Raw genomic sequence first — 27,200 nt, 5'->3', positions numbered from 1 at the left:
GTCAGCCGTGTAACGAGCAGTCCAACGCGCTGATGCTGATGCTGCTGATGATGCTGTGCGCCTAGGCAGAGCAGTCATAGGCGTTGCCGTGCTTTATCACATCGGCGCTGCCGAGAAGACAGATTTTCCTATATTGCTGCATAAACTGTGTGTAAATTAGCTGTTAATAATAGAAAAGCTCCTCAGCCATCTGTTTTGATAAGAGACGTTGAGGGACGTGCTTCAGCAGAGTGTGATAATACCCAAACAGGCCAACTGTGCCAGTTGTTATGGCCGTCAAAATAAACACCACCAGGTCTGCTCTGGCTGAGGGGCTTCAGTGAAGAATGTTTACATGTTATCATTTACCACTGAAAGTTTACTGCCTGGATCGGCCATATCATGACACACTGCAAGTTGTTTATAGTTCTGAATATTTGCTTGATTATTTTGAACTTCAGATGTGATTTTTTTTTCAAATATTTGTAGGTCCATAGACTTGTGTCTGAGACTCTCAAGCTCTTAAAATGACACGCATACACTCTATGTGATATCTGCAACAACATCACATAGAGTGCTCCACTCATTTCTTTGCATTTCGCTAAAAAGATTGGAAATACAGTAAGCTCAGTGATTTATTGAAACATGCAAACAGACACGGAAATACAGGCAAAAGCAGAGGTAGTGAGCTTGAATGTCAATATTTGGCATGGGCACCTTTATTCTTCAATAAAGCCTGAACTCTCTTAGGCAGCTTTCTGATCATTTCTAAATAGTCTTCAGGAATAGTTTTCCAGGCTTCATGAAGGACATTCAAATCTTCGTTTTTAGACGTTGGCTGCTTTTTGCTCTGTTCTCTGTCAAGATTCGCACTATTTCAATAATTGAGGTCTGGGCCCTGGGGAGGCCAATCCAGGATTGATACTCTTCCATTGTGTGTTATTCTATGCAGGTGTACTTTTACTGTATGTCAGTGTGTTTGGGATCCTTGTCATGCTGGAAAATGAAGTCATTTCCAATCAGATGCTGTGCAGATGGTATTGCATGGTGGATTTTATGTGTGTCAAACTGTTTGATCATTGGTATTTTTTGTAGATTCAGGTAAAGAAATGGAACAGTTATAGTTAGGTGCTTTGCTTATGTTTGAGTGCTTTATAGTTCAGTGTTTTTGTTAAATGGCTTAATACTAAAAAAAACCACTTTTCTTTTTAAACATTTGTCTGAAAATGGTCAGGTATAAGGACTGGACTGGATGGAAAAAGAAGCCACTATCCAAGAAAAACATTGAAAAACCTCCAGGAAGCCTGCAGAACTATTACCCAGGACCACTTTAAAAATTACATGAAAGTCTGGCTCCTTGAAAACAAAATATTAAGAAATGAGGGGATGGCTCAAGACTTACAGACTAACAGTACTGTTTATTTATCACTAAGTTCTAGATTTAATTTTATGAATACACATGCTAGTAATATATAGAGTCCCTTTATCTATATCCAAAAGTCAATTTTCATAAATTTTCAGTATAAACAAGAAAATGGTAAAGCGTTACCATCTAGACCTGATCATGCAATGTGTGTTTGGCTGCTCAGTGGAAGTGAGTCAGGAGATGGCAGAGGGTTGTTTCCTGTCTCAGTGCACTCTCTGAGGCTAATGTGATTTCAGTAATGGACTGTGGTGCTACATATACACTTGCACACACAGACACACACTTAGACCCTTCTTTTGGGGTGGGGCCTTTGAGCTCAGATACTTAAATGTACTCTGGAGTTTTTTTTGTTTTTTTTTTAATTAAATGGCACTGAAATATCAAAAGCCGCACTGCTCATCCGTGTGTTTGTTTGTTCGTGGTCAACTAATCACATCTTCTACAGGTTTACTATAGTTAGTTTAAAAAAATGTAACTTGTGTACTTATGTTGATGTGCTCCACAATGAAAGCAGAAAATAGATTTCTTAATTTTCAGATAACAAACTGGATTCACGTTTAGGCCTCTAAACAGGCTGTGACACTCAAAGCTTGTTTAGAGGCTAAACTGGTACAAAAAACCACACCTTACAGCTTGAGGCTGTATGACACTGAGCTATTGATTTCCAGTGTATAGTGCTTAACAAATTTATTACACCATCACCCACTTTGCATTTTACACCACAGTTGCACTAAATTAACAGGACTGGTAATGACTAAAACTAATTTCACATACATGTAATCATTAATACACCAGTATGTGCAAGCCCTTTAACTGAAATATTTTTAATGCTAAAATATGACTTTTCACAATTTACAGTTTTAGGTGGTCTAATAAATTTGTTTAGCACTGTGTACGTACAATCATGTGAAAAACAAGTTTTCACAGGTCTCTGGGGATCAAATCTACAAAAACAAAATAAATGAATCAAGGTGTTGCAATGGCCCAAAATACAAACCTCCACCTGATGGAAATGATGTGGTGGGGTCTTAAGAGAGAAAGAAGATCCTGCAAATCTCAACAAAGTAAAGAAGAGTGGATTTCTTTCACAGCAAGATACTGCTAAAAAATTACTTTAACTTTTTGCTCCTTAAGGTGGTTCCACAAGCTAATGAATCATGGCGTTTACTTAGTTTTTAACAGGACTGCATAGAGTCCTGTTACAACAGTTTTTCACATGGCTGTATATTACTTTTTTTTACAGAGAAAAATGTAGGAAAAGATGCTTAAGGCAATGATGAGTAACAAATTGTTCACTAGAGTGCACTGGGTGCATAATGCATCACAGCTGAGCAAACAGTGGTGCAAAATCAAAATACCTTATATAGTCAGTACGCCCAAAACACGAAAAGGTATTACAAATCTATGAAAACTTGTGTTGGAAGTTGATTGAGGTTTCTGTCTATCGTTATGAATGACTCTGATATTCACTCCCCCCGCCCCCCTTCCAACTCCTGAGTCTTGTTCTTGCTTTATGTTGGACTTTCTTCACCAGTAAGCTTTTACTTTCTTTGTCTGCCATTTTGTTAGGGTACACTGGTTTTATCAAAGCCTTTTTATATCCGGAAAACACATCTGCTGTTGCTGGAAATAGCTTTAATGAGCGCAGTAAAAATTAAGTATCCTAAATGTGCATGGCCCAGCAAGGAGAGCTACAGAGCGAGTTCTTCTGTGAAGGCAAATCATGTGATACGTGTGATAATTTTACTCACCGTGAGTATAAAAAATAGCACATTTTGGCCTCTTGGGATACATCACTTTAACTTGCAAGAAAGACTATGGCACATCAAAGGGATACTGTCCAATTAATAGGCTTTTGGCACAAAGAGTACACTTGTCTTGTCTTGTTGTCTTGCAAGTGTTAAAAAGCATCTAGCTGAGTGGATACTCTTGATTTTATCTGTTAAATACATCAGAAAATGTCTTTCTAATAACAATGACTTGGTTTATGGAGGACTTTAAGGTGTTTACAGAAACAGGATTGAATGCAGAAACGATTCTTGTGCTTTTTAAACTGAGCTTTCAAAGATTTTAATCCTGCAAACAAACTTTGTTTCATCTCCAGTGTACTTTCCAAACCACAGATAGAAAATAAGCGCTAAACTTTTAAAAAGCAAGTTGACATGAATAAATGTATCACACTACAGCACTTTAATGTTTAATATTGTGAATAATCTTAATCTTATCATTGAGCTGGAGTTCACTAAAACAATAACAGAGCTCTGACACAAAAGGAGAACATGACTAAGGGAGACTGGGATGTGAAGATCTTATTTTCAGGTCTAAAAATACTCCTGTCTCTCTCGTGATTGTCCTGGAGAGAAATCGCTTTTTCCCAGCCAAATGGCTTTGTGTCCATGTCTCTGCGCTCACTGCAATGGACCAATGTCACTGTTCATTTGCATGCTACTCTGAGCTGTTGTTAAATGATTGCTTTCTGCAGTGTACTCCCTCCTCTATCTGAAAGATATGTGGAGTGCGTCAAAATATGTAAACTACTTTCCTGGGCTCGAATAGTAGATTCTTATGAACAGAGATTGATTCTACTAGATTTTATGTTCATTGCAGTCTAAGACAAGTAAAGGAGCTATTTGAACCTTTTTGTTTTGGTGGAAAAATGCTGCTCCCCTTGTAGATACAGATATAAAACCCAGAAAAGCATAATGCCTTCGTTTTATATCCAAAGATGATGGGTTTAGGCAGCTTGACCTGTTTCTTATTCAGGACTTGACATGAAGGTCCTATTTCAAGTGTCAAGCCCTGTCGCTGCATGCTCCTTTCTTTTTACACCTTTTCTTGCGCTGCATTCCCTCTCCACTTTCTTTTCTGGTTGCCAGTTGTCTTTTCTCTTCAAGAGCCTCGCTTTCTCGTTTTTTCCTCTTGAAAGGGGTTTGACTCTTTAGGTTGGTTTTCTCCTTGGCTTTTTGGCTGCCTTCCCTACCCATCTCTCATTTCCCAGCAAAATCCCCCACCCCCCACTAGTTCCTACACTCAGGTCCTGATGTGCAAGGAGGTCAGATTACACTGCAGCCTTTGACATTTTCATCTTTCTCTTTTCCGCCTCTCTGTCTGTTGCTTTTATGCCTTTCTGTTTTTGCCTGCCTGTCTATCTGTCTCTCTTTTTCCACTGGGAGTCTCATGATGGGACTCTGCAGGAAGGGAGTCCTAATGGAGCCAAGATCTTCATTACATTACTTCAGAACAGCTACATCAACATACACCCGCATATAACCACTGTTATCTCCTTCTGCACAATGCCAAGTGGAAACGTTTGGGGTCAAATACTCTATATCCATTCAAATTGCTAAACGCGCTTGTAGGTAAAGCATTATACGGTATATCAGTATTTACCAGAGGCTTAACAGCACATTCCTGGTTATAGATTCATGCAAAAACCTGTAAATGACTGCAGGTCAACAACTCCAGTACCCGATGGTTGTCAAATGCCATTAACAATTTATAATGTGGGCTTAATGCATCCAGATTATTTCTGTGTAGATATGATTCAGCAGGATACAGCTGTCAATTACACTTTCTCGCTATTCGTATACTGTACCATCAGCAAAATGGCACATTACTGCATCACTTTTCGGATTAACCAGTTCATCACTCAGTCTGTCAAATGTTAATTTTGAGATTTTGAGAATTAGTAAAGTGTTTTGTTTTTTAGCAAAAAATGTAAAGCTGCTTTTTTTCTTGTAATTTGTTGATATATTACAAAGAAAATGATTTATGTTTTTGTAGTTTGGAGCTTTTGGACCAACACAACGAGCTAATAGAATACAGAAGGCTTATTGTAATTTTCACTACTATATTCAGAATAATTTTTTTTGTCAACTGGTTAATTGTTAATTGAAACATTTTACATACATTGTACCAATTATTTTTAAATACTGACACCTAGCTTTAGTCAATTATTGTCAAAGAGCAAGTATTTAGAAAGATGTTCTCCAAATACAGACGAGCCACATTGCTGATGAGCTCTGATGCAATGTACAAGCAATACACATTAGTGTTGTGTTTCAGTACTAGGTAATGGTGATACCGTGTAGAGAAATCCATTGGTATTCCTGTCCAAGATCCAAAATCCAAAGAGCACATGAGCATGTCTATACTGGGGTACAAACAACGCCCTGACTCAACCTCACAGCTAGCTTGGGTGCCCTAGTTACATCTGACACCATCTTTTCCTGGCATGTCTTTTCCTTATAGATGTTTCAAGGACAGAGATAGCATCACTTGATGTGTAATACCTCACCATAATTTTTACAAAATGTTGCAGACTGAAACAGATGAAATTATAAGGAGAAAACTTGAGAGAATATCAGCCCGAGTATAATAAAAGCTAACAACACTGTGTAAATATTGTATCCCTTGAAATGTGTCCTCTGCTTCATAGAGGACAGGTGTTTTTGGACCAGGGCAGTGAGAAGCATTTAGAAGTTAATTATTTATAATGGCCTTATAAGGCTGATTCCCGTTAGAGAGAAATAGAAGGCGGGGGCAAGAGCAGGGTGTGGTTAGTGATCAATGGACTTCTCAGAAGCTCCGACATATCTATGTAAATGTGCACTCTCCCCAGCTGTCAGCTCCTTCCTAATGCTCCTCCTCTCCACTTCTCTTGCATAAGATTTAAGTTGGGTAAGCAAAGGTTTTCTCACAGGAAACCACATCAAAGCTTTTGACTGTGTTGCTGAGAATAGTTTGCTCATCGAACTGAATGTTCACACACACACAAACATGTACGTGCACATACACACAGCAGCACGTTGCTTTTTTTTCACAACCCGAGGAAGATGACACAACCTGTGACCCACCTTCTAACTCATGCAGCAGTTACAGCAGAATTAAATCTGACATTTGTGCTTTTATTATGTGCCACTTAGGTCTAACATTTTCCTTTCTGAACTGGTATGGTTATAGATCTAAAAAGCGGCTGAAAAAAGTGGCGATACAATAAAGTGAAATCTTCCCCCATCTGTTTTGTTTTCTCTGTCGCTGTCTCACAGTTTTTTTTAATGTCTGTCTTACTAATTGTCTGCATTGTTCTTTTTCTCAGTGTGACGGCATCACGGCATCACTCAGCATTCCTGTATGACTGTGCGCTGCAGCGAATTTTAGGTCACACGCTTCATTATTCATAACACATTCAGTTTGGAGGTGAAATCAGTTTCTGCCTCAATACCCTTTGTCATCTGACACAGCACTCTGTCATCATTTTGTTATTCTAGCATATGAAGAAATCAGTGATTAGTTTAAAGAAAAGTTGCAGAAATTTTCCAATTCTATATTAGCTATAGGGTTGAATGTGAGCATGAATGCATGCCTATCTCTATGTGTAAGCCCTGCAATTGATAGGCAATCTGTAAAGGGTGTGCCCTTCCCCTTGACCTGTAACAGCTAGGATAGGCTTCAACCCCCCCGCCCCACCCCTGAGACCGTAAATTGGTTAAGCAGTTAAGAAAATTAATGGATTCTTGGATGTTTATTGTGTCCAATTTTGAGAATGAGGCAGTTTTGCCTCATGTCAAGACATGATAATGATATTTCTGACAATACAGAAAGATGTGTTATTGATGATTGCATCTTGCAGGCAGCCGCATTTAAATTAGTGAAGGTCATTTTTCATCCTTCTTCTTCTGTGAGCTGCTGTCATTGATGACACACCATCTGATTTGAAGTGTGAACCTACTGAAACAAGGTGCCAGCTGCAGAAGCATTATACTGCATTAGAGATCATACAGCATAATATCCAGTGACACAGCAGATGTTAAATGTAAGTTCAAATCCCTATGTAATGTTTCCTGAGAAATTTTAAGTAGCAGGTAAAATAACTGCTTAACACTTTGATTTCAAAAGATATCTAAACTAACCTAACCTTGTAATCTTCAGGAGCTGCACAATATTGTCACATAATAAAAAAGAAAAATATTTTCTAGTTGGAAGGTTTTTAGCCTGCCCTGCTTTTTTATTCTATAACTGCATCAGGAATTTTCATTCACTGTTTGTGCGTCCTGTCATATGGTGTGCAACTAGTGAGTGCTCCATCAACTCTCGGTGAGGCCATTTGATTATATTTGGGTCGCACATCACCAGCTGCTAGTATCTCCTCATTGTTCTTTACTGTGATTCTGCCTTAAGTGGCAAAACATGTTTGTCATTTCCATGTTTAGCACCTTTAGTGAAAGGTGGAACCTGTAGTTCCACCTTTAGGAACAAATGTTTTGCATATTTTTCAAAGTTTGTTGGTGGTTGTTCCAGGAGCTCCCTTTTTTTTTTTTTTAGAAAATCGCCATTAAAAGCCAACACACACTCTTACTGTCACAGATGTCCGGGCTTGTCTTGTTCCTTGTACTAGGGAATCTAAGGTAACGCTTGTACTAGGCGTTACTATAGCAATGACATGTCATGCTATGACACTTGTGGCTGTAACGCAGGAGTGGGTTGATGTTTTAATCCCTGGCTGCTTCAGGTTGCATGTCGAATATCCTTGAGCAGGATACTAACCCCAAGGTGCTCTCATTGGAGAATGAATGTGTGCGAATGTTAGATAGAAAGCACTTACGAGGTAAGTGTTTTATATGGGTGAATGAGGCAAGTTGTATAAAGCACTTGGAATGCTCAGATAGAGTAGAAAAGCGCTATATAAGAACCAGACCATTTATACTTTTATGTCACGTAAAAAGAATACACAAGTATTATCCCAGCTGATAACAGTGCTGAAACCAGGTATCTTGTTAGGTGTTGTCATTTGTTAGATAAATGTGTGAACCACTAGGCTGTGGAGCCACACATAGCTAGGGACTCTATGGCTTGAACTTATACTTCAGTATTTAGTATATAAAACTACAGACTTTTGTTGTGATAACTGGTATATTGTACTACTTAACATTGATAACATCTGATAATAGGATGGGAGTCTTTTTCAAGTATTTATTTTCTATTTGCCTCAAGGCCTCTCTTTAATTAAAATGAAAAGCAAGATGACATCATTTGTTCCCAAGGGACTTGGGTAGAACTTCAAAGAGGGGAAAAGGGGAACGCTATAAATTCAGGTACTGGCCATTTGCAAGGTACTGTAGCGGCTATCTTACCAACCTTCATCTATCACAGGGAGGCAGCGAATGTTGGTTGTGGCTGGAGGCATTGCATTGTACTGATGGCTTTTAGATATAACACTTCATAAACCTTGGCATCAGTTACGGGAAGTGAATAATGAATTTATTGACGTGAGCAGTTGCTTACACTGCATTACTGGCCATCTAGCTTCTCTTCCAGTGCTCATAGTTTATTTGGGGAAAGAAAGAAGTTGAAGGTTGTGGCATTGTGTAAGAAAAAATAAAAGCTTCAAGCAATCAGTTAATGTAGCGCTGCTGTTTGCCTTTAGTGTTGCTGCCTGTCTGTGAGGGTGTGTGTATTGGGGGCGTTAATGTGGTTGCGCAACGCTAACAAACAAATAGAGCACGTCATGTTACTTGTAAATCAGCTGAGTGACTAATGAGATTTCTCCATTTGTGTGCATTTGATTTTGTGCTTCATTTACAACAGGGTGTGGTCCTTTTGACTTCCTCTTCCTTCATTTGACTTTCTCTCTGTGAATATTGTATCAAGGTTATGTCATGTCTACAATGTGCCCTTCTGTTCAATCCCATCTCATTTCAGCCCCTCCCGCCAAGCATCCGAGTTTTATTTCTTAGTGTGTGTTTGGGTGTGGCCTGATCTGGAGTCTTAACTGCCTCCTTTGTTCGCTCGCTATTAAATTTGACTCTGTATGATTTGGTTTTGGAAAAAACAGGGACGGAGATGGAGAGCGAACATGTGTGCTGTGTATTTTATGGTGCTGACCTTTCTTAAGCACTAAAAGAGGCTTTCAAAAAGACTTGGCATTTAAGCACTGTCTCTGAGCCAGTCCATTACTGCTTCAGCCATGTATTTTATTCATTCTGTTACACAAACATAAACAGGCTATCAATTTAGCTATTAGACATAAAAAATAGAAATATCAACCTTTTAGGTGGAAAGTCATTTGTTTTTTAAGATTTTTTTATATGTATATTTATTATATATTATTAAATGTATTGTTTGTATTTGTATTTGTTTATTTTATTATATACATACTGTTTGTAGACCTTGTTGGCAAATTTACCAAATGCAGTTTTTATTAGCTGATTCTAATTTAGCCTGCCAATACCGTTTAGATTTTATTTCTAAGAACTATAACTCACAGCATATCAAAGCAAAAAAAAAAAATCAACTTCTCTTCAATGCAAAATCATATTTTGATCATTTTAAAAAGAACTCCTTAAATTTTAAAATTTCCCTCAAACTGTACATTTTCCAGGATCCTCTCTCACAAGTAAAAATAAAGTGCTCTGCTATGGAAAGAAGTATTTATAACTAAAGTGTAGTTGCTGTGCACCCACCTTTACTGACAAAAGCAGGTGCAACAGATTTATGTAACAAAATAACTATTAGTGACTTTGCTCATACCAAGGTTGCTTGTTTGTGACTGGCTCTGAACTCTATAGCTTTAGCCACTTTGCCTTTGTTAGCTTCTTTAAAATCCTCGTTTCCATGTTCGCTAGGTGGAGGTGATTTAAATGTCTCTTTAGATTTTTTTGTTCTGAACATTTGTGGTGGTCCCCCTGTGATTTTGGCAAACCTCGTGTTTTCACTCACAATAAGAAGCCTTAAAGCTAACCACATATTATCATGTGGTTTGCATGCAACGATTTGCCTGCATCACTGTGTGTGTGTTGTACATGCATGAAACAGACCGGCTTGTAATTTGAAGTAAGTGAGACTGACTGACTGGTCATCAGCCTCAGTCGATGCTGTAAACTCTGCCATGCATAATCTTTTAAATAAAGCATGTCAAAGCCTTAACTTAAATTTAGTTTTTTCTCCAATCTTTCTGATGGAATGATGTCATCTGATGATGAAGGATATTTTACTAAATTAAATATATTGGAAAATACAATATAGTGGTTATTGACTTCATGAGTCTATACATTAGCCCCGGGCCTGAAAATGGTCAAGTTATTCAAAGCTAACAAAGGTTCAAAGGGGTTGGCAAAAAAAAGAATCTGGTAGCCATCCCCGATCACTGTTACAAATTTCAGGTTGGAGATGAAAATTGTGGTTATGAAATATTTAAACGCGTTAAGAAGTCTATATGAGTTCTTTCAAACAGAAAGATCATATCTCCATTAAATCTCAGATGCATTATATGCTGCTAGACACTCTTTTCTGGGAGAACTCTACTAGTCAGCACTGTAGCTCCATTAGCAGGTAGAATAATCGTTATCAACTTGAAGGCCACGTCTTCCATCAAGGATAATGGACTATCTCACAATTTTAAAGAAAGTGATCAAAAATATAATGGCTTATTCCTTTGCTGTTGCTCCTAATGTTTGCTCATGTTTCATAAAAACTGAGTAGGTAATTTCTATATAAGTCACCCCCCCCGATAAGGATAAGCAGAAGAGATTGGATGGATGGACAGATCGAAGTCCATGGAAAGCAACTACTATCTTTTTAAAGCCCTGTTGCCTTTTAACACTGTCAAATTCATTATTAAATAAAAATTCAGCTTGAAAATTAAACACAAAAGTCGAAAAATAAACAGGAACAAATTGAAACATAGATGTAAAGTGTGAATTTGGTTGTTTATAACCCCTGTTTCATATAAAAATGAGTGTGTGTTCATGTGACAAAGGAGTTGTACAAGTCTGCGAACACACACACATTTACAGTTTGAAACCTGTGTGTGTGCTCTTTGTCTATCAAAGAATGCTAATGGGCCAAATAAAAGCCTTTGGATCTATAAAATGGAAAACAGACCATTAACTCCTCCCGGTGTACTAGGTCCACTGGACCAACAGAAACGAGAGCTCACGTCATCTTTCTTTCAAATCGCCCATCAGTGTAACCTGAATCTCAAATGGATAACCGCCACCACACAACCACGCACACTTCCTCATATACACATGCATTTGCAGACAAGCAACGGTAGCATTATAACTTATTACTGAGGACACTGTTTCTGGATCAACTAACATGATGATCAATAATTATAGATTTTTGTCTGTTTAATCAGAAATTCAAGAACTCAGGCAATGCCAAGGTTTTCACTTGTAAAACAGAGTTGGCTTTAGTGTACTTAGAAATTTAACAATATCTCACTGTAACACAATGCTGCTATTTGTAAATCACCATCATCCAGTTAGTACTTCAATATGTCATACATTTCAAGTCATGATGCATATATATTTAATATATATATTTAAAATTACAATAGCAAAACAAAAAGTAAAATTGTATTGTGCATTAGTTCCAGTATACTTTTTTGAAACAATTAATAACACCTCAAGTTCTTATTTCCTGTTAGGATGTCCTGTGACTGGACAGTACCAACCATATTGCTATAGAAAAGTTAATGCAGTTAATGGAGAAATCATCTAGAACACGATCTCTCGTGAAACAAAAAGATTTTGATTGAATGTATGTACTATATTTATTTGTAACAGGTAGGCAAAGGTAATTGCAAATTTATGAAAAATACCTATAAAAATAAACATCTTGCATCTGTTTCATTCTCTTTGTTAAGGAAGACCAGCCCACCTTTTCTTCTGTGATACAATGATTGAGGAAAGTCTCATCTGAGGCTTGGAGTGTCTGATTTTACTGTGCGTAAAATCAAAAAATAAATTCATAATCAGGCACTGAGAAAATAATATCCAGCCACAGTCTAAAGTATCTGTAACAATAAACAGTTTTAATTTTATGACAATAAATGGTTTGAATAGGTGACCTAGTGAATAGCACGTGCTTGTAATTTCAGTTAAAACAAGTTTATGTTTGATAAGAAACCAGAAAAAAATGTACATTGCAGTTTCAATTTATTACAATTATTACAACTATATCATTTTTTATTAAAGTGAATAAGTTAATAAGGAGCCTTGAATGTCTATTAAAGGCTCCTTATTCCAAAAACTTACATCAGAGTTTTATTATTTTGTTTTGAATATTAGTGTAATGGATTAATGATGCAAAAATGTTAAGTGTTCTTTTTACTTGTGTTTATTGCCAGTTTTTTTCTTCCGATATAGGCACTGTTGTTAGGTCAGATTACTGGGTTCAATCTAAGATCCATACGCTGTTTCCTTCAAAAAATAGAATCTTATATTCCCTGTGTCACCAGCAGAGAGCAGCAAAGGAAACGGAAATGTGCGGTCTCTCTAAAGGCAGCATTGTCATGGAACTAAATGAAGCAGTCAGGTTCAGTGCACCAGTGTTAAAAAAAGGAAAACAACATTATTACAGTTGTGGAGTGATTCAGCAAATCTGTCCCATTCATGATTACTAGTAGAAAGAAATGCTGCTGATGCTGCTGCAGCTGACTGAGTCTGTGAAAACATATCAGGCAGAATGTGTGAACAGAAATAGAGGTGTGAGATTGTGTCCCTGTCACTTGTGCTGAAATTTCAAACTCCTAACATTAGCGGCACTGACAGAGAGAGGGACCTTGACACCCGTCTGCTTGGAGTGGGCGCGCACACTCACATGCAGGAGCTGTCAAATTCAATTCTATCAGCCACCACTACAGAGGGTGCAATGCAGTTAAGATTCAGACTGACCCACTTTCTCCCGTTTAGGGGGAAGCCTGTAACTTGGTGGTTGGAAGCCACTGTTCTCTGCTCACTGGTCCCCCTCTGGACTGAGTGGTGTGTCCCATTTGCTCTGCTGGCTCACAATAGGACAGCCTGTACCCAAGTTCACCCTTTTCATGGTCTCGTCTCATTTTTATTTGCACACTCTTTATGTCATTTTTTTTCCATTTTTATTTGGAAAAGTCTGTGGTACGTAATAAAAGGAACTAAACGCATACGTCATTAAAACTGCGACAAAATACGAAGTCCTTACAGACTTTATAGATTTATGAACTTGTAAATTGGGGGTTAACATGACTAGAATAGTTACCGTATTTCGACCATTGTAATCCATCTCATGGTCCTTTCTAACCTATTAAATCTTCATTACACATTTACCTCATTTGCTAAGGATGGAGAGCATTTTCACAGCAGCAGAGAAAGTAGCTGTGTCTGCAGCAGTCAGCTGGCAGTTAGCACACAGCCTCCTTAAACCCCTTACACAATGAAAAATTTCCTGTGACTCTGGCTCACATGCACATTAACACTCATGCAAGGACACGCTTGTACACACTCAGAGCCTTTTGTAGCCACATCTGTTCACATGGAGGGTTTTCATGTACATCTGGGATGGGTAATTCCCTGTTTGTGTGTTGAAATATGTGATGAGGATGAGAGAGTGAGTGGTTCTTATGTTCATTTTTCATCAGCCCTTTTCAGTCATCATCCCTCTTGTTCGTGTTTGACAGGACCATACGAGAGGAGGGATTCATTTTTTGAGCACCTGTAGGTGTGTGTATGCCTGTGTTTTTGTATGAGGATTGAAATCTAGCTGCTGTACAAGGTGGAAGAAAAGAAAACTGAAGAAGGGAAAAAGAGGATAATGCAACAGTTTTTAAAAAAAATATTTTATTTTTCACTGAATTTGGGTTAACGCTTCTTTAAAGTCTTTTTTTCAATCATTTTGGAGTAATTAGTCAATATTTTTCTGATTTTTCTTTTAGTATTAGCATAATGCTGATGCAGAACAAGGCCTAACAACTTTTTATAATTTATATAGTATGGCATTTTTTTGACAAATATAAAAAGTGAAGGTGTTTAGTTTGCATTAGGCAGGATTTATAAACTTTAGCACCAAGGAAAACACACAGAAAAGTAGAAGGGTGAAGTCATGGCCCACGCTGCAGCCCATCTTAAGAAAGCTCGCGAGCTTGAGCAACACCCAGACTACAGAGCTTTACAGAAAGCCAGGGAGAAGAGGAGACGGCAGCGGGAAAGAGCTGAGCGAAAGCGTCAGGTAAAATCTGTCACATGTGGTGTGTATCGTGACAATTTCATTGCCACATTCTGTTGTGGCCTTATTGTACGCTTTGGTGTTACTGTAGGACAACATAAAAGGGGGCTGTGGGATTTGCACAGATGTGGAGGTGGTTGAAATCACATTAGGTAACGGATAAAGTACAATGTCAAAGAAGTAGTACTGTACCACTTTTTACCATAAATAGTATAATTTTTTTTAAAGATTTTCACCCGTTTTTGTTTTAACTTTCATGGCAATACAAGCCCCTAGCACTATTAGTGCACATATGTTCATAAGTGACCTCGTGTACACAAAGCAGCTGTTAATGAGACATTCATGATAATAAGTAGAGTTTTGATTTTCATCCAGTGTAAGCATATACTTGTGTAAGCATAGGCTACAGTGTATTACCAAGTATCCTTCATTACATGACTGACTCCAGGCTAATCTGTGCAAATCCTGTACGAATACAGAGATTACAGCTGGATCTCAATCAGTCCAATCCCTGCATGTGGAGTTTGGCAAACAGCTGAATCAGGCAGGCAGACGAGTAAAAACTCAAAAAGTGGAGACTGAAGAATACACACATACACACGCACACACCTGATTATATCAGTAATGCTTTTCTGAATGTGTGATGCCTTGTAATATGTTTTAATATGATTAACATTATTAATGGCTTATTAATTATTTTTACCTAATAGCATAGTGAAAAGAAAAGCAAGAGCGCTTTTTGGTCATGTGAACTATTTCAAAATTAAGTAGTAAATGTGACTGGGATACAAAATGTGAATGATCTGCACAAAACGAGTTCTGTGTAGTGAAAAATTCTATGTAAGGTTGAAATTAGATTGCTTGTACTAACCGGATCTGACTTGGTCAATTTTTCAGTGGTTTCGGTCAGCCTCCCATATGTCCCGCTATGCATGAGCAACACATGTACAGCAGCACAGCCAAATAGTTGCATACACACTCACAGCCACACACTAACATGTGATTAGCGTTGTAAAGACTCACTTCTTGATGCATTCTCAATCATCCAGGTAAGTAAATCTCCAGAAGTTGATTCTGTTCATCTGGACGTAGAGTTTACAGTGGGTGAAACGTTTCGTCACTCATCCAAGTGACTTCTTCAGTCTCAGCTGACTGCAGGTTTCCCCAAACCTTATAAACAGTACTGTTTATAAGATTGGGGATAAACAGTACTGTCAACTTTTGGAGGTAAAGACTCACTGTTCACTACCATGAAAAACCTTTGTAACAACAAACCTAATCAAACACTTAAATCACCACCATCAACATTTATAAGAAAGTAACAAAGGCAAAGGGACTCAAGCTAAAGCTGTCCAGAGCTCAGAGCCGGTCCAAGCCAGCAGCCTCGGTATGAGCAAAGGATCGAAGGAGTTGTGTAGACAATTATAGAGATGAGTAAAAAACGAGGGAAGGGCTGAAGGCCTGTTATAAACATGCTGAAAAAAGATGAAAGTTTTTTTGTTGTTGTTATATAAATCTGTTGCTTTTGTTTGGTAAGGTAAAATATATCAGACATTTCAGTTAATTATTTATGCTTCAGCTAATTCTGCTTTGAAGAAAAGTTATAGTTCTTAGAAAGAAGATCAGAATCATCAAAAATCTTTATTACCAGGTCAGACTTACAAAAAAACATGGAATTGGCCAAAGGAATCACAATTAGTGCATTTCTTACTTAAATATTTTTTTATTGCTGTGTTCATGTTTGAATTTTGTCTCCAAATCCTGACCCTTGGTCTTCCTGAAAAGCACCGTAGGCCATGTGGTCTACATTCTGAGTGAAACCCAGCTGTTATGCACCCTACCATGAACACACACGCACACCCATCAATGGGTTGTGTCTGGGTGGAACTGAAGGTCTAGAATGGTAAAAATAGCTAAGACAGGAGAGATAGTAAGGGTTAAATGTTTATGGCTGCAGTTGTTATCTTAGTGCGAGAGAGGAGAGGCAGCGGAATAGTAGGCAGGACTGGGCCTTGACCACAGTACATCGTACATTAAGTTAGAGCTAGAGGCTGATGCTCAGCAGCTTCCACTGTGATCAAAAGGGAACAACAAGGAAATGTAGTAGTATTAATTAGAAAAGGAAGCAAGATTTGGTAATTTATTAAATATGTTTGAACCAAAGATATGTACAAATTTATTGGACTGTAGGATTAAAGGATGCCAGTAATCAAGAGTGTAGAGTGAGAGATGCAAAGTGAGAAACTGCAAGAATTTGACAAAGTGGCCAAAGAGAGTAAAGAAAGGCGACAATATTCAGGTAAAGCTGGGAATTCTTTTCCTGTCTGAATGTTAACCATGGGAAATGCAGCAACATGTAAGATATGTGGATCAGATACAGCTTCAAAGACCGTTGGGAATGACTATGCCTTAAATCAACATACTGATTACTACAAGGCTGCTGACACTGGATCTAACGTTGATGATTTACTGGTAAGAGATGGAAAAGCAGACTTACGTTGGTATAATTTCTTTTTCTGCTAATGTCCTTTTTGTCAGAAACAAACATGTTAATGTCTGGTGGTTTGTTTGGGATTGTGCGACATCGCACGTGAAGCGCAATCCACATAGGGGGTGTGGTATGATTGTTGACATGCATTGCGAAGTTTGATGACCTTACAAGTTAACATGCAGTGGTGATTGACTGACACTTTAACACTTTAACCTCGCTAAAAAGAGGTTAGAACCTTGTTGACACTCTCAGGATAATGAAGACAGTACTAATGTTGACATACTGTGATATTCAGCAGGACAAATAAAGCGATACATCGGTATATTTTGATTATTCAAATATCAGATGTCATGCAATGAAAAATTCTTTTTTGGGCCAAAATCATTACCGAGGTAATGACAGGATACTAGATTTTGAAAAAGAGCAAGAGAAAAACAATTTAAATTTAAAACTTAAGTTTGCTGTGTACATGCACATAAAGGCAGTCTGTCATTAACTGTTGATCAGGCAGTAACGAACAATTCTAACAAAAATGAACAAATTTTGAATAAAATGGCAACAAGTCCTACACCAGGAGAACAAGAAATGCTGGAAGGCTTGAGATGAAACAGTAACACAAAATCTAAAAAGTAGGAGCTGGAACACTGGTGTTGTAAATACACTGAGGAGACTGGCTGATTGGGAACAAGTGCAGCAGTTTAAAGCAGGTGATATTTATCAGCGCAGGACAGACAAAAATGGAGGAAAAAATTGTAAAGACACAAGTAAAACTAAAAAAAGACACCAGGAATGCCTAAATAAAACAGAAATAAACTTAAGCCTGAACATAAAAAAAACCCCATGACATCAAAATGCAAATTTAGTATGACAACCTGATGTAGGGATCAAGGTTAGAATCTCCATGAAATGAATGTAAGTCAACACGATGTCCTCTGACGATGTGGAAACGTGACTCTGTGTGTGCATGCTTGTCTGTGTGTGTGCGCGCGTGCGCAGCTGCTTTGTGATGGGTAAATTTAGAGTAGCCTAGTAGGCCACTGATACTGTATAAGCAACTATGTAGCCATATAAAAACACGTGATTAACCCTTTATTTTATGTTTTCACATTAAAAGAGCTTTAAGGAACAAGCTTATTTAACTACAGCATGGGGCATCGCTGGAATTAAAAGGCATAAGAGGTAGATGACTCATAGGTCTGCTTGTAAAATCCATCATGACTTTGTGTGTGTGTGTGTGTGTGCGCGCGCGCGCACGTACTGAGAAAAATATGTTTTGTCTGATAAATGGAATGTGGCCTTTAATGTTGTTACTGTAATATTGCATACATGCGGCACTTTTATCAGAATGACAAAGTAACAAAAGAAATTATAAACATTTGCTTATTTACCTCTTATTAATATTACCCTAATTTCTGTTTTATCTCCTTAGTCGGACAGTAACACCAGTTTCCTCCGGGCAGCCAGAGCTGGAAACATTGACAAAGTCCTTGAATTCCTGAAAAACGGGGTTGACATCAGCACATGTAACCAGGTAAGAAAACTTAAACAACATTGGATACAAGTTCTTGTATGCAGTTACATTCATTTGAAGAGGGGTGATAAACATACAAACAGTGACAAATTTTCAGGTTTTATGGAGTTATATTTTTCAAAACTCCATCTTTGTGTTTTCATTTAAAATAATACTTTTTAAGTTTTGAGTTTTTATGTCTAAATATTTATTACAACTTTCCAGAACTGATATAGCAGTTGTATGAAATAATATCTAAAATCTGCTGTTTAGTGCTTCAATGCAAGCTACTGTCAAACCTGCTCAAGCTAACCTTCGCCCTGCTGTGTCATGGTGGCATCACACAGCGAGTACCTTAACCTGCCATATCACTTTTGCATACTCACAGCTACCCTCATAGCTACAATTACTCCCTTTCCCTCCACCACACCCATTCTTCCCCCCAATCTCAGCAGCTTTTGAAAAGGTCTATGCCTCCCTGACAGCTGTTCTCGTCCCCTCCCCTTACTCGCCCTGTCCCACATTCCACCGAAGGGGAGGGATTGGAGAGGTTAAAATATTTCCCCCTACTCCTCTCTCCTGTCTACATCAATGTGATTTACAGCAGTCACAAGACAGCCTAAAGGAGTGAGGCTACGTGAGCGTATGTGTTGTGTGTGTGCGTGCGTGCATATCATTATTTTTTACTGTGTCATTGCTTGACTGTTATAGCTGGTTTGCAGCTATAAAAAGCCAACCCGTAGCTCTGCTGTTTGTTATCATGGGCACCATGGGTTCTGTTTTGTGCCCCGAGAGGGAAGCCTGAATATAGAAAGCTGTGCACACTCAAATCTTCACATACACATACACACAGACATGTACGTAGGCACACACACACCTCCTGTCCTGCAACAGGAGAGCCTTGCCCTAATAGGATTTCTCGGTGGTCAGATGATCAAATTTGAGACCTTGTCAAGCGACCAAAAAATGCAAGTGACATTTTTATACATATCCCAGTTATTCCCTCATTATTTGTGTGTGTAGAGGCCAGTATACTGTACAGTGAATGTAATTTTGGACCTAAGCACATTAATTATCTCCCAGCACACATGAACATAAGCTATAGACTGTATTTTATTCCAGTGACGTGTAAGTAAACCAAATTAAAGTTATAACATGCACATAAATGCATTACTTTTTTTTCTCTTAGTGTTGTCAATAGCCAAATTTAAAATAACAGATATACAGATATATGCTGTGGTGACAGACAGGGAAGTCTGTTGTGCCTTTACCTTTTTACTCACAAATTTTAAGAGGAAAGACATTGACAGTATGGTTAAGTTAAGGCACACATAACTGGTCTGAATATGCTGAATGTGTATGGCAGCTGATGAGTGATGTCTCATGTGAATGATTTTGTTAAGTCAAAGCACAACAGGCAGTGACATGACCGTACTGGAAGTGATGGCATGAGCCCAGGATTAATGCTTTTGATTACTGCAATAAGGTTAAAAAAAAATCACAAAAAATTCCGTGCATAAATGCTAATTTTCTCCAAAGACTTGAACGAATCACGGAAAAGCATCATTATCACAAAGCCATTATCTGAAATAATGTCCGATAATGAGTCATTAGAGTTAGTAGTCTATTGACAAGAGCCGGATAATGTGACATTGCAGTTGAATAACCCAATTTCCTTTTGCTTGTTTTAATGCATTTCCGATTACTCTTCACAATGCAATCAAATAAAGGAACATGTTTAATGTTATTCATGGTTTCTTTAAAAAGTCTATCCATCCACAAAACACCAAAAGAAGCCGCAAATGTCACACACTAAGTTATGCACATATTTTGAGTATCGCCCTTGGTGCTATATTCGTTAATAACTGAAGAGTAAAAACCTAGAAAGCACGAAGAGAGTGGCAAGGGCCAGAAACTGGCGCCAAGGGCAGAAGGCTGCCCGAGAGAGTGAGAGGTATATTCCTAGCTTGCCAAAGCCACTGTCGTACTATGATTCACCATTGCACAGATTTTATGAATGAGATGTATAAATAAAGATGTAATGTTTTTTACAGATAATGTTTGTTCTTCCAGTTTTTAAGCATGTTGTGTTTGAGTTTTAGGATTTCAAAAGAGAACAAGTCACTACAGCTTATTCTACATTTTAATACAATATGCCTATGTGCTTGTATTTGCGTGTTAAGAGTGTGTATAAGAACTGCTTCACTCTTCACAATTAAAGGCCAGATTTCCCTTCTAATCTACTTAAAATTTTAATCCTTGGTGAGTAATATTACTCTTTACTTTAATCTGCATGCATTTACATTATTTCCTCCAAAATCTATCCCACTGTGACATTTATGACATTTACATTGTTTCCTCCAACATCTTTCCCCTGTGACATTTGAGACAATAAAACGACACCAAGTAAGCATGGTTGTTTATACCATGTGTGCTTATAACAAAGGTCAGCGGTCAAAGCAGCTTGAATGACAATCTGCGCTGGATGAAGCTCAACATTTTGTCTCCTGCTAGGGGAAGCAACAAAGTGCCAGGGATCACGATGTCCATTAGCTAAATGAAGCTTTTACGAACAACTGAGCTCAGAGGGAAAGGAGATTTAGATCGGTTTGTGTGACTGTGTCTGTGTGTGTGCTGTTGGGTTTTCCTGTCTCTCCTGAAATACATAATGGCTGAAATGTGGCTGAAAGTATGATTATTTTTGCTGTGTCAGTGAGTCTACCGTTTCAGAACTGAAGCATAACTGAGGCGTGACTTTCTGCTTCTCAAATGTCAGCAAAGAGCATCTGATATAGCCTACACTATTTTTTTTTTCTTTTCATTCGTTGCCAGTTCAGTGGAAAAAGTCGCAGATGGACTAACTGCATACTGATTTAAAATATACTGAAGTGATGATGATATTAGAAGCTTTGGCCATGCGACCTGACAAACATGATATGCAGCGTGATCATTGTGGTGGTGATAATGACATTAAAAAACAGTCTTTACTTATCAAAAGTGAGTGCTTGCTATGATGAGTCAGTTGCAGACCTTGCAGACCTGCATGATGATTTAAGTGTTTGATTAGACTTGTTGACTTCACACACCGTGAGGAGCTTTCACACTTTTAGCGACTGTGCTGTGAGAGCATGTGTGACTATTTTAGCGTGCTGCAGTGTGACCAACTCATAATCTGACATACATGAAACTGATCGAGAATGTGTCATGGACTGTCGATCGGTGGATCTCTGCAGATTTGATTAAGACACATAACAGACACTGGACTAGTGCCATTTGTGCAGCTTTACTCGTAGCTCATTAGAAACCGTTTGCACAGGTTTTATGGATGTACCATAGTGATACGAACTATGTGTCATTTTTCACTCTTTTTTAAGTCATGTTATAAATCACTCAGCCAGACAGTCACTGATATACTTTGGCCTTTGAGGAATGCCCCCTTTTTTTAAAGGCTGACATTTTCAGTTGCTTCTAAATATGATTATCTAATTTTGGGTGTGTGTTTGGGTTCCCTCTATGACTGTGCAGAAATATGACACCCCCCTTGGCTGTTTGGCATTTAGCAACTCGCGAGAAAGAAAGAGAGGGCGTGTTTCTATTTGTGTGTGAATGTATATGCATGATGTACATGTGTTATGGAGGGAAAAGGGCAATGATAGAAGGGTTAGCAACAGCTCCTCTTTTATATCAGTGCACAAAAAGCCTCCAGAGCTTAGAGGCACATTTCCTCGCTGTCGTTCATCTGAATTAGCCTGCAGGAAGAGGACAGAGCACACAAACCTTGAAAGCTGGTTCTAAACCAGTGTAGAGGAAGCAGGAGGTGGAGGACTGGTTGGAGTTCCATCACCAAAGACAAAAAGACAAAAGAAAACACAGCAAAGGATTCATGAAGGCACAGAATACCCAAAGGAGCGGGCATTTTGAAAGATAAAAAAAAGAGCAACATTTCAAAGATCCAAAGCACAGGATGGAAGAAATGGAGGACGAGGTGAATGGTTTTTGTTTTGTTTAGGGGTTTTTTTTCTGTTTTTTGTTTCTGTGTGTAAATGTCAGTGTCAGAAGAGGTACTGTGAGTGGCGATAAATCAGTTTTGTTGTAAGGGCTTGTTGGAGTGCAACATTTGAGGTCTGCTCTCCTCTTGTGCTGCTATAGTTCCTGTTGATAAATCTGAGGTGAGGCCTTTTGTTATGAGCGAATTGAACTGTAAAAATCAGCCAGTTTTTTAACCCAAATAGTTTTTCTTCTGTTTCAATTCTTAAATGTCGATCTCTCCAACTGTGAATGAAATGCATGCTATAAATCATGTACAGTATAATGCAATGTAAAGTTGGATTATACCCTCATAAGTGACTATAAACTTAATCAAGATTTTTTATTGTTGCCAATTTTACAAAAATTCACACTTGTACTGTAGTTTTCCTTTTTTGCAGGAGTATACATGACTGCATTAGAATGTTATTGATCCAATTTCCAGTAGATATCGCTTTATGTCCTGTAATGTTGGTATGCCTTATCTTTGATATAGGGGTGTTGTAATATGATTCCCTGAGCACCATGCAGTTTCATTTCTTCTTCACGTGTGTTTTCTTGAAATCTTCTCTTGTTTTCTGTTTAGAATGGTCTCAATGCGTTACACCTGGCGGCTAAGGAGGGACACAAGGAATTGGTGGAGGAACTGCTACAGAGAGGAGCATCTGTTGACTCTTCCACCAAGGTACACACATGAATTAGCTTCATGGGGTCTTTAATTAATATAATTCAGTTAATATAATTGTTGCTTTAATCACTCACTATATGTCTAATGGCTTTTTCTTTGGCTTGCATTGGCAAAGATAACTTTTTAAAGTTAAAGATACATTTTTAAAAGAGAAAAAAAAGATAAGAAAATTATTTTAACCAAAAGAGAAAGAAGGAGATGATGGAAAGGAATTAAATAAGTTGTAAAATACCATAAAAATCATTCCTTCTTTAGTGAATTAAGGAGCCATTAGGGTGGATATGAGAGTGATTTAAGATGATTATGAGAGTTTGATTGTTTGTTTCTTCAGACATTCAGTCTTATAAGGTATTAATAATTGTACCATATATAAACTTAGCACAATGAGTCAGGAAACTTTTGATTGGCTGATTACTTCTTTGTTGTAATAATGTTCCTTGGCAGTAAATGTTGGAAACCCTGTTTAATTTTTTTCCATTAAATGGTGCGACATTGGTAAGGAAATTGCATTTGTGGGTTGAGCAGCAGAGTTGAGTGTGTGAGTTGCGCCCATGAAAAACCTCTCTGCCAATCTCAAACAGCTTCTTCTACTAATGACTTATGCTTTGTGTCATTTATTGGATTGGCTGATTGAAATCTGAAGAAACAAGACTTATTGACAATCTAACAATTTCCTATAGCATATACCAGCTTTGTCCTAGACTGCTGTTGAATGGCAACCTACAGTAATGTGTGAGGTGCAATGGAGGAGGTGCCAGGCTATTGTGGCTGTGCAAGGTTCTTCCAGATGTTACAAGGGCCTCTGTTGTTAAATTATTATTATTAAATTGCCAATATGTTTTGTATACTCAACTCTGCTGCTCAACCCTTTCCAACAGTATAAGATTTATTGCCAAGAAGCATTGTTACAACAAAGAAATAACCAAAAACACTTCCTTACTTTTCGTGCTAAGTTTAGATATTGTACCATTCAGTTGGAAGGAGTAAGAGAAGGCGAGCGTGAATGTGTAGTGCGCTTTTTGGCAAGCTGCTTGCTATGTGAGTCTGTGACTGCCTCATGACTTAGGCTTAACAGCTAGCAGCAGTGAACAGCTGACACAGAATTTATCACTCTGCTGTTTGTGTCCTTCGAGTGACTTGAATATGTTTCTTGGAATTAAACCCAACTTTTACATCCTAAACATTAAAGCAGAAATGAAATGTTTGCATAATTTGGTTTTAGCCCTGTAACACCAAGTGTATCATATTTGTGAGTTTTTGAGACTCACAAAAAGTCACAGGGGAAAAAATGACAAAAATAAATACACATTAAAACTCGTGTATATTTTTTATATATATGTTTCAAACATTTCAATTCATTCATTTTCAAAAATTAGAATTTTCTGGAATTTTCAGGGTTCAGACTTTATATAATTAATGAGGGAAGTAAGAGATAGGACAGATATTTGGTTGGTTATCTTAACATTGTTTTCTATTTACAGAAAGGAAACACTGCCCTCCACATTGCCTCTTTGGCCGGACAAAAAGAAGTAGTCAAATTGTTGGTGTCAAGAGGAGCAGATGTCAATTCTCAGTCACAGGTGAGAATTAATAAGAACTTTTACAAAATGCATCAGCATTAACACAAGCAACAAGTATATGATGTGGTTTTGTTTTTGCCTGTTTATCTCTTCAGAATGGCTTCACGCCACTCTACATGGCGGCTCAGGAGAATCACTTGGAGGTCGTGCGATACCTCTTGGAAAATGACGGAAATCAAAGCATTGCAACAGAAGTATGTTTTTCTTTCATATTGTTATCTATTCAATTATTGAAGATAAAAACAATATGTGATATATTGCCTATTTTCTTTCATTTTCTGTATGAAGAGTATAACCATTTAACTCGTTTTTTCCCCTGTGCTCCTCCAGGATGGGTTTACTCCACTTGCTATTGCTCTCCAGCAGGGGCACAACTCAGTTGTCTCCTTGTTGTTGGAGCATGACACTAAGGGTAAAGTACGCCTTCCAGCCCTGCACATTGCTGCCCGCAAAGACGACACAAAGTCTGCTGCACTGCTGCTTCAGAATGACCACAACGCTGATGTCCAGTCTAAGGTGAGGGAGGGCAACAGGGACAAGTTACATTTTATTGTTTGTGGGTTCCTTAGGGAACAATAATAAAACGGACAGACCAGGCCTCTCTGAAAATGCTGTATTGTGCAGGTACTTATTTTTTTTTTTTTTTTTCAAACTGTGTAACCTTATAAACATGCTCAGTGTTTTAATTAAAAAAAATACTGAGTGTTTCCCCTAACAGCCCTTCACCCTATTCCCCTTTTCTCTCTCTATGCATCTTAACCAGATGATGGTCAATAGAACCACAGAGGTATACAGACTTATCACCTCCTCATTTGATTCTGAATTTTGTCACTTCCGACCATTTTTTTCAGCTCTTTTGTTTTGATCTTGCCCTTACTTATCGAGGACTTTTGTGACATAGGGATACCCTGCATGCCAGAGTTTGCTGTACTAGACACTGCATGGCTGACAGTAAAACACAATGTGTTGTATTGATAATCCCCAGAGAATGTCAGTTAATTACTGATCATTTATTTTATAGATTTTTTTTGTTATTTTTAAGTGATAAGTCATTGAAATGTATTATGTTTACAGAATTTTATACTAAACTGATAACCTGAAAGTAAAATCAGCTTTTTCTTTTACTCCCATCTTTCTACGCGTAACTCAGCGCATGTGTGTTCTTGTGCATGTTGATTTACTTCTCTGAAACACTTTGATCTCTGATCTTTAAGTAAACTTTGTTTCTTAATTAAATTGCACCATGTCTATCAGAATGGGAAGGTAAGGAGTGAACCGACCTGCAATTGTGTGCTATAAAATTTTATATATATAGCTAATATATAAATGTTCATTTGTCCACCCAAGTAGATACACATACTTGCGAGCGTCCATAGTGTTGCTTGGTGCTTATGAGTTATGTTTTGTCCTTTATTTCAATATATTTACGTATCCAAAAAAACAAGTTAGTTTTTTTTAGTAAGCATGGCTGAACTTGAGCAGTTTTGCATGTATTATGTATTGAATGTGCAAATTTTGGGATTTGCTCATTTTTATGCTCCTTCTTACACATGTTTTTCTTTCAGCACGCTCTTTCATCATATTACTACTTCAGCAGAGTCTGCTTCAGTAGAGTCTATTCCTGTATCTAACAATGAAAAGTCTTTCTTTCTTTCTTACTTTCTTTTGTTCACTTTTGTTTTACTTTTCTCCTTTTCGTGATGAGCTGTTCTGCACTCTCTAACCTCTTTCCCTTTCACTCTGTCCCTCTCTATTCTCTCCTTTCCTATCAGAGTGGTTTCACCCCTCTGCACATTGCAGCTCACTATGGTAACGTGAATGTCTCCACCCTGTTGCTGAACAGAGGAGCTGCTGTTGACTTCACAGCCAGGGTACAGCCAAATTCCTACTGTGTGGCTGTTTTTGACTTTGATCGTTACAGAAGGGCATGTTATTTACCATCGTAGTGTTCGCTTCTAATAAGCCTTTATTAATACATTTACCTCTAGCCCATTAAACATTGCATTTCTTCCTGTATGTTTGTAGCTTACTTTGCTAAGACTTTTACATGCTGTAGTTTTTGATGTACCTTTGTTTCTGTATCTGCCTTGTCAGAATGGAATAACACCTCTACATGTTGCCTCCAAGAGGGGCAACACCAACATGGTGGCCCTGTTATTGGACCGAGGTGCTCAGATAGATGCTAAAACAAGAGTAAGACTCAGCTTTTATTAAAACCATAGTGACCAATAAATAAGGGGAATCAACAACTTTCCAGGTCCTCTTTCTCAAAATCTTTAAACTGGATTAATGTGTGCGTTTGTTTGTGCATTTGTGATTGTTCCAAAGGATGGTTTGACGCCCCTGCACTGTGCAGCCAGGAGTGGACATGATCCTGCAGTTGAGCTTTTGCTGGAAAGAGGAGCCCCCATCCTAGCTAGAACCAAGGTTAGCATATTTGCACTAGTATATCATTTATAATTCATACAATATGAATACTATTGTTCCTTTTTATATGGCTTTGGTTTTCATCTCTG

General features: G+C 38.0%; 1 protein-coding gene across 1 annotated transcript in view; it reads left to right on the top strand.

Moving 5' to 3' along the window:
- The window catches only part of ank2a (ankyrin 2a, neuronal), a 78,545-nt gene that overhangs the window by 344 nt on the left and 51,001 nt on the right, over positions 1 to 27,200 (top strand). Inside the window, exons 2-8 of the mRNA XM_039613527.1 lie at positions 18,310 to 18,411; positions 23,003 to 23,101; positions 24,586 to 24,684; positions 24,780 to 24,878; positions 25,015 to 25,200; positions 26,779 to 26,877; positions 27,013 to 27,111. Of these exons, the coding sequence (XP_039469461.1) occupies positions 18,310 to 18,411; positions 23,003 to 23,101; positions 24,586 to 24,684; positions 24,780 to 24,878; positions 25,015 to 25,200; positions 26,779 to 26,877; positions 27,013 to 27,111 (783 nt within the window). The remainder of the gene's footprint in view (positions 1 to 18,309; positions 18,412 to 23,002; positions 23,102 to 24,585; positions 24,685 to 24,779; positions 24,879 to 25,014; positions 25,201 to 26,778; positions 26,878 to 27,012; positions 27,112 to 27,200) is intronic.

The sequence above is a fragment of the Oreochromis aureus genome, linkage group 6, assembly GCF_013358895.1.
Source record: "Oreochromis aureus strain Israel breed Guangdong linkage group 6, ZZ_aureus, whole genome shotgun sequence".
NCBI classification, from domain to species: domain Eukaryota; kingdom Metazoa; phylum Chordata; class Actinopteri; order Cichliformes; family Cichlidae; genus Oreochromis; species Oreochromis aureus.
Note: the sequence above shows the minus strand (reverse complement) of the source record. Positions and strands in the feature narration are given on the sequence as shown.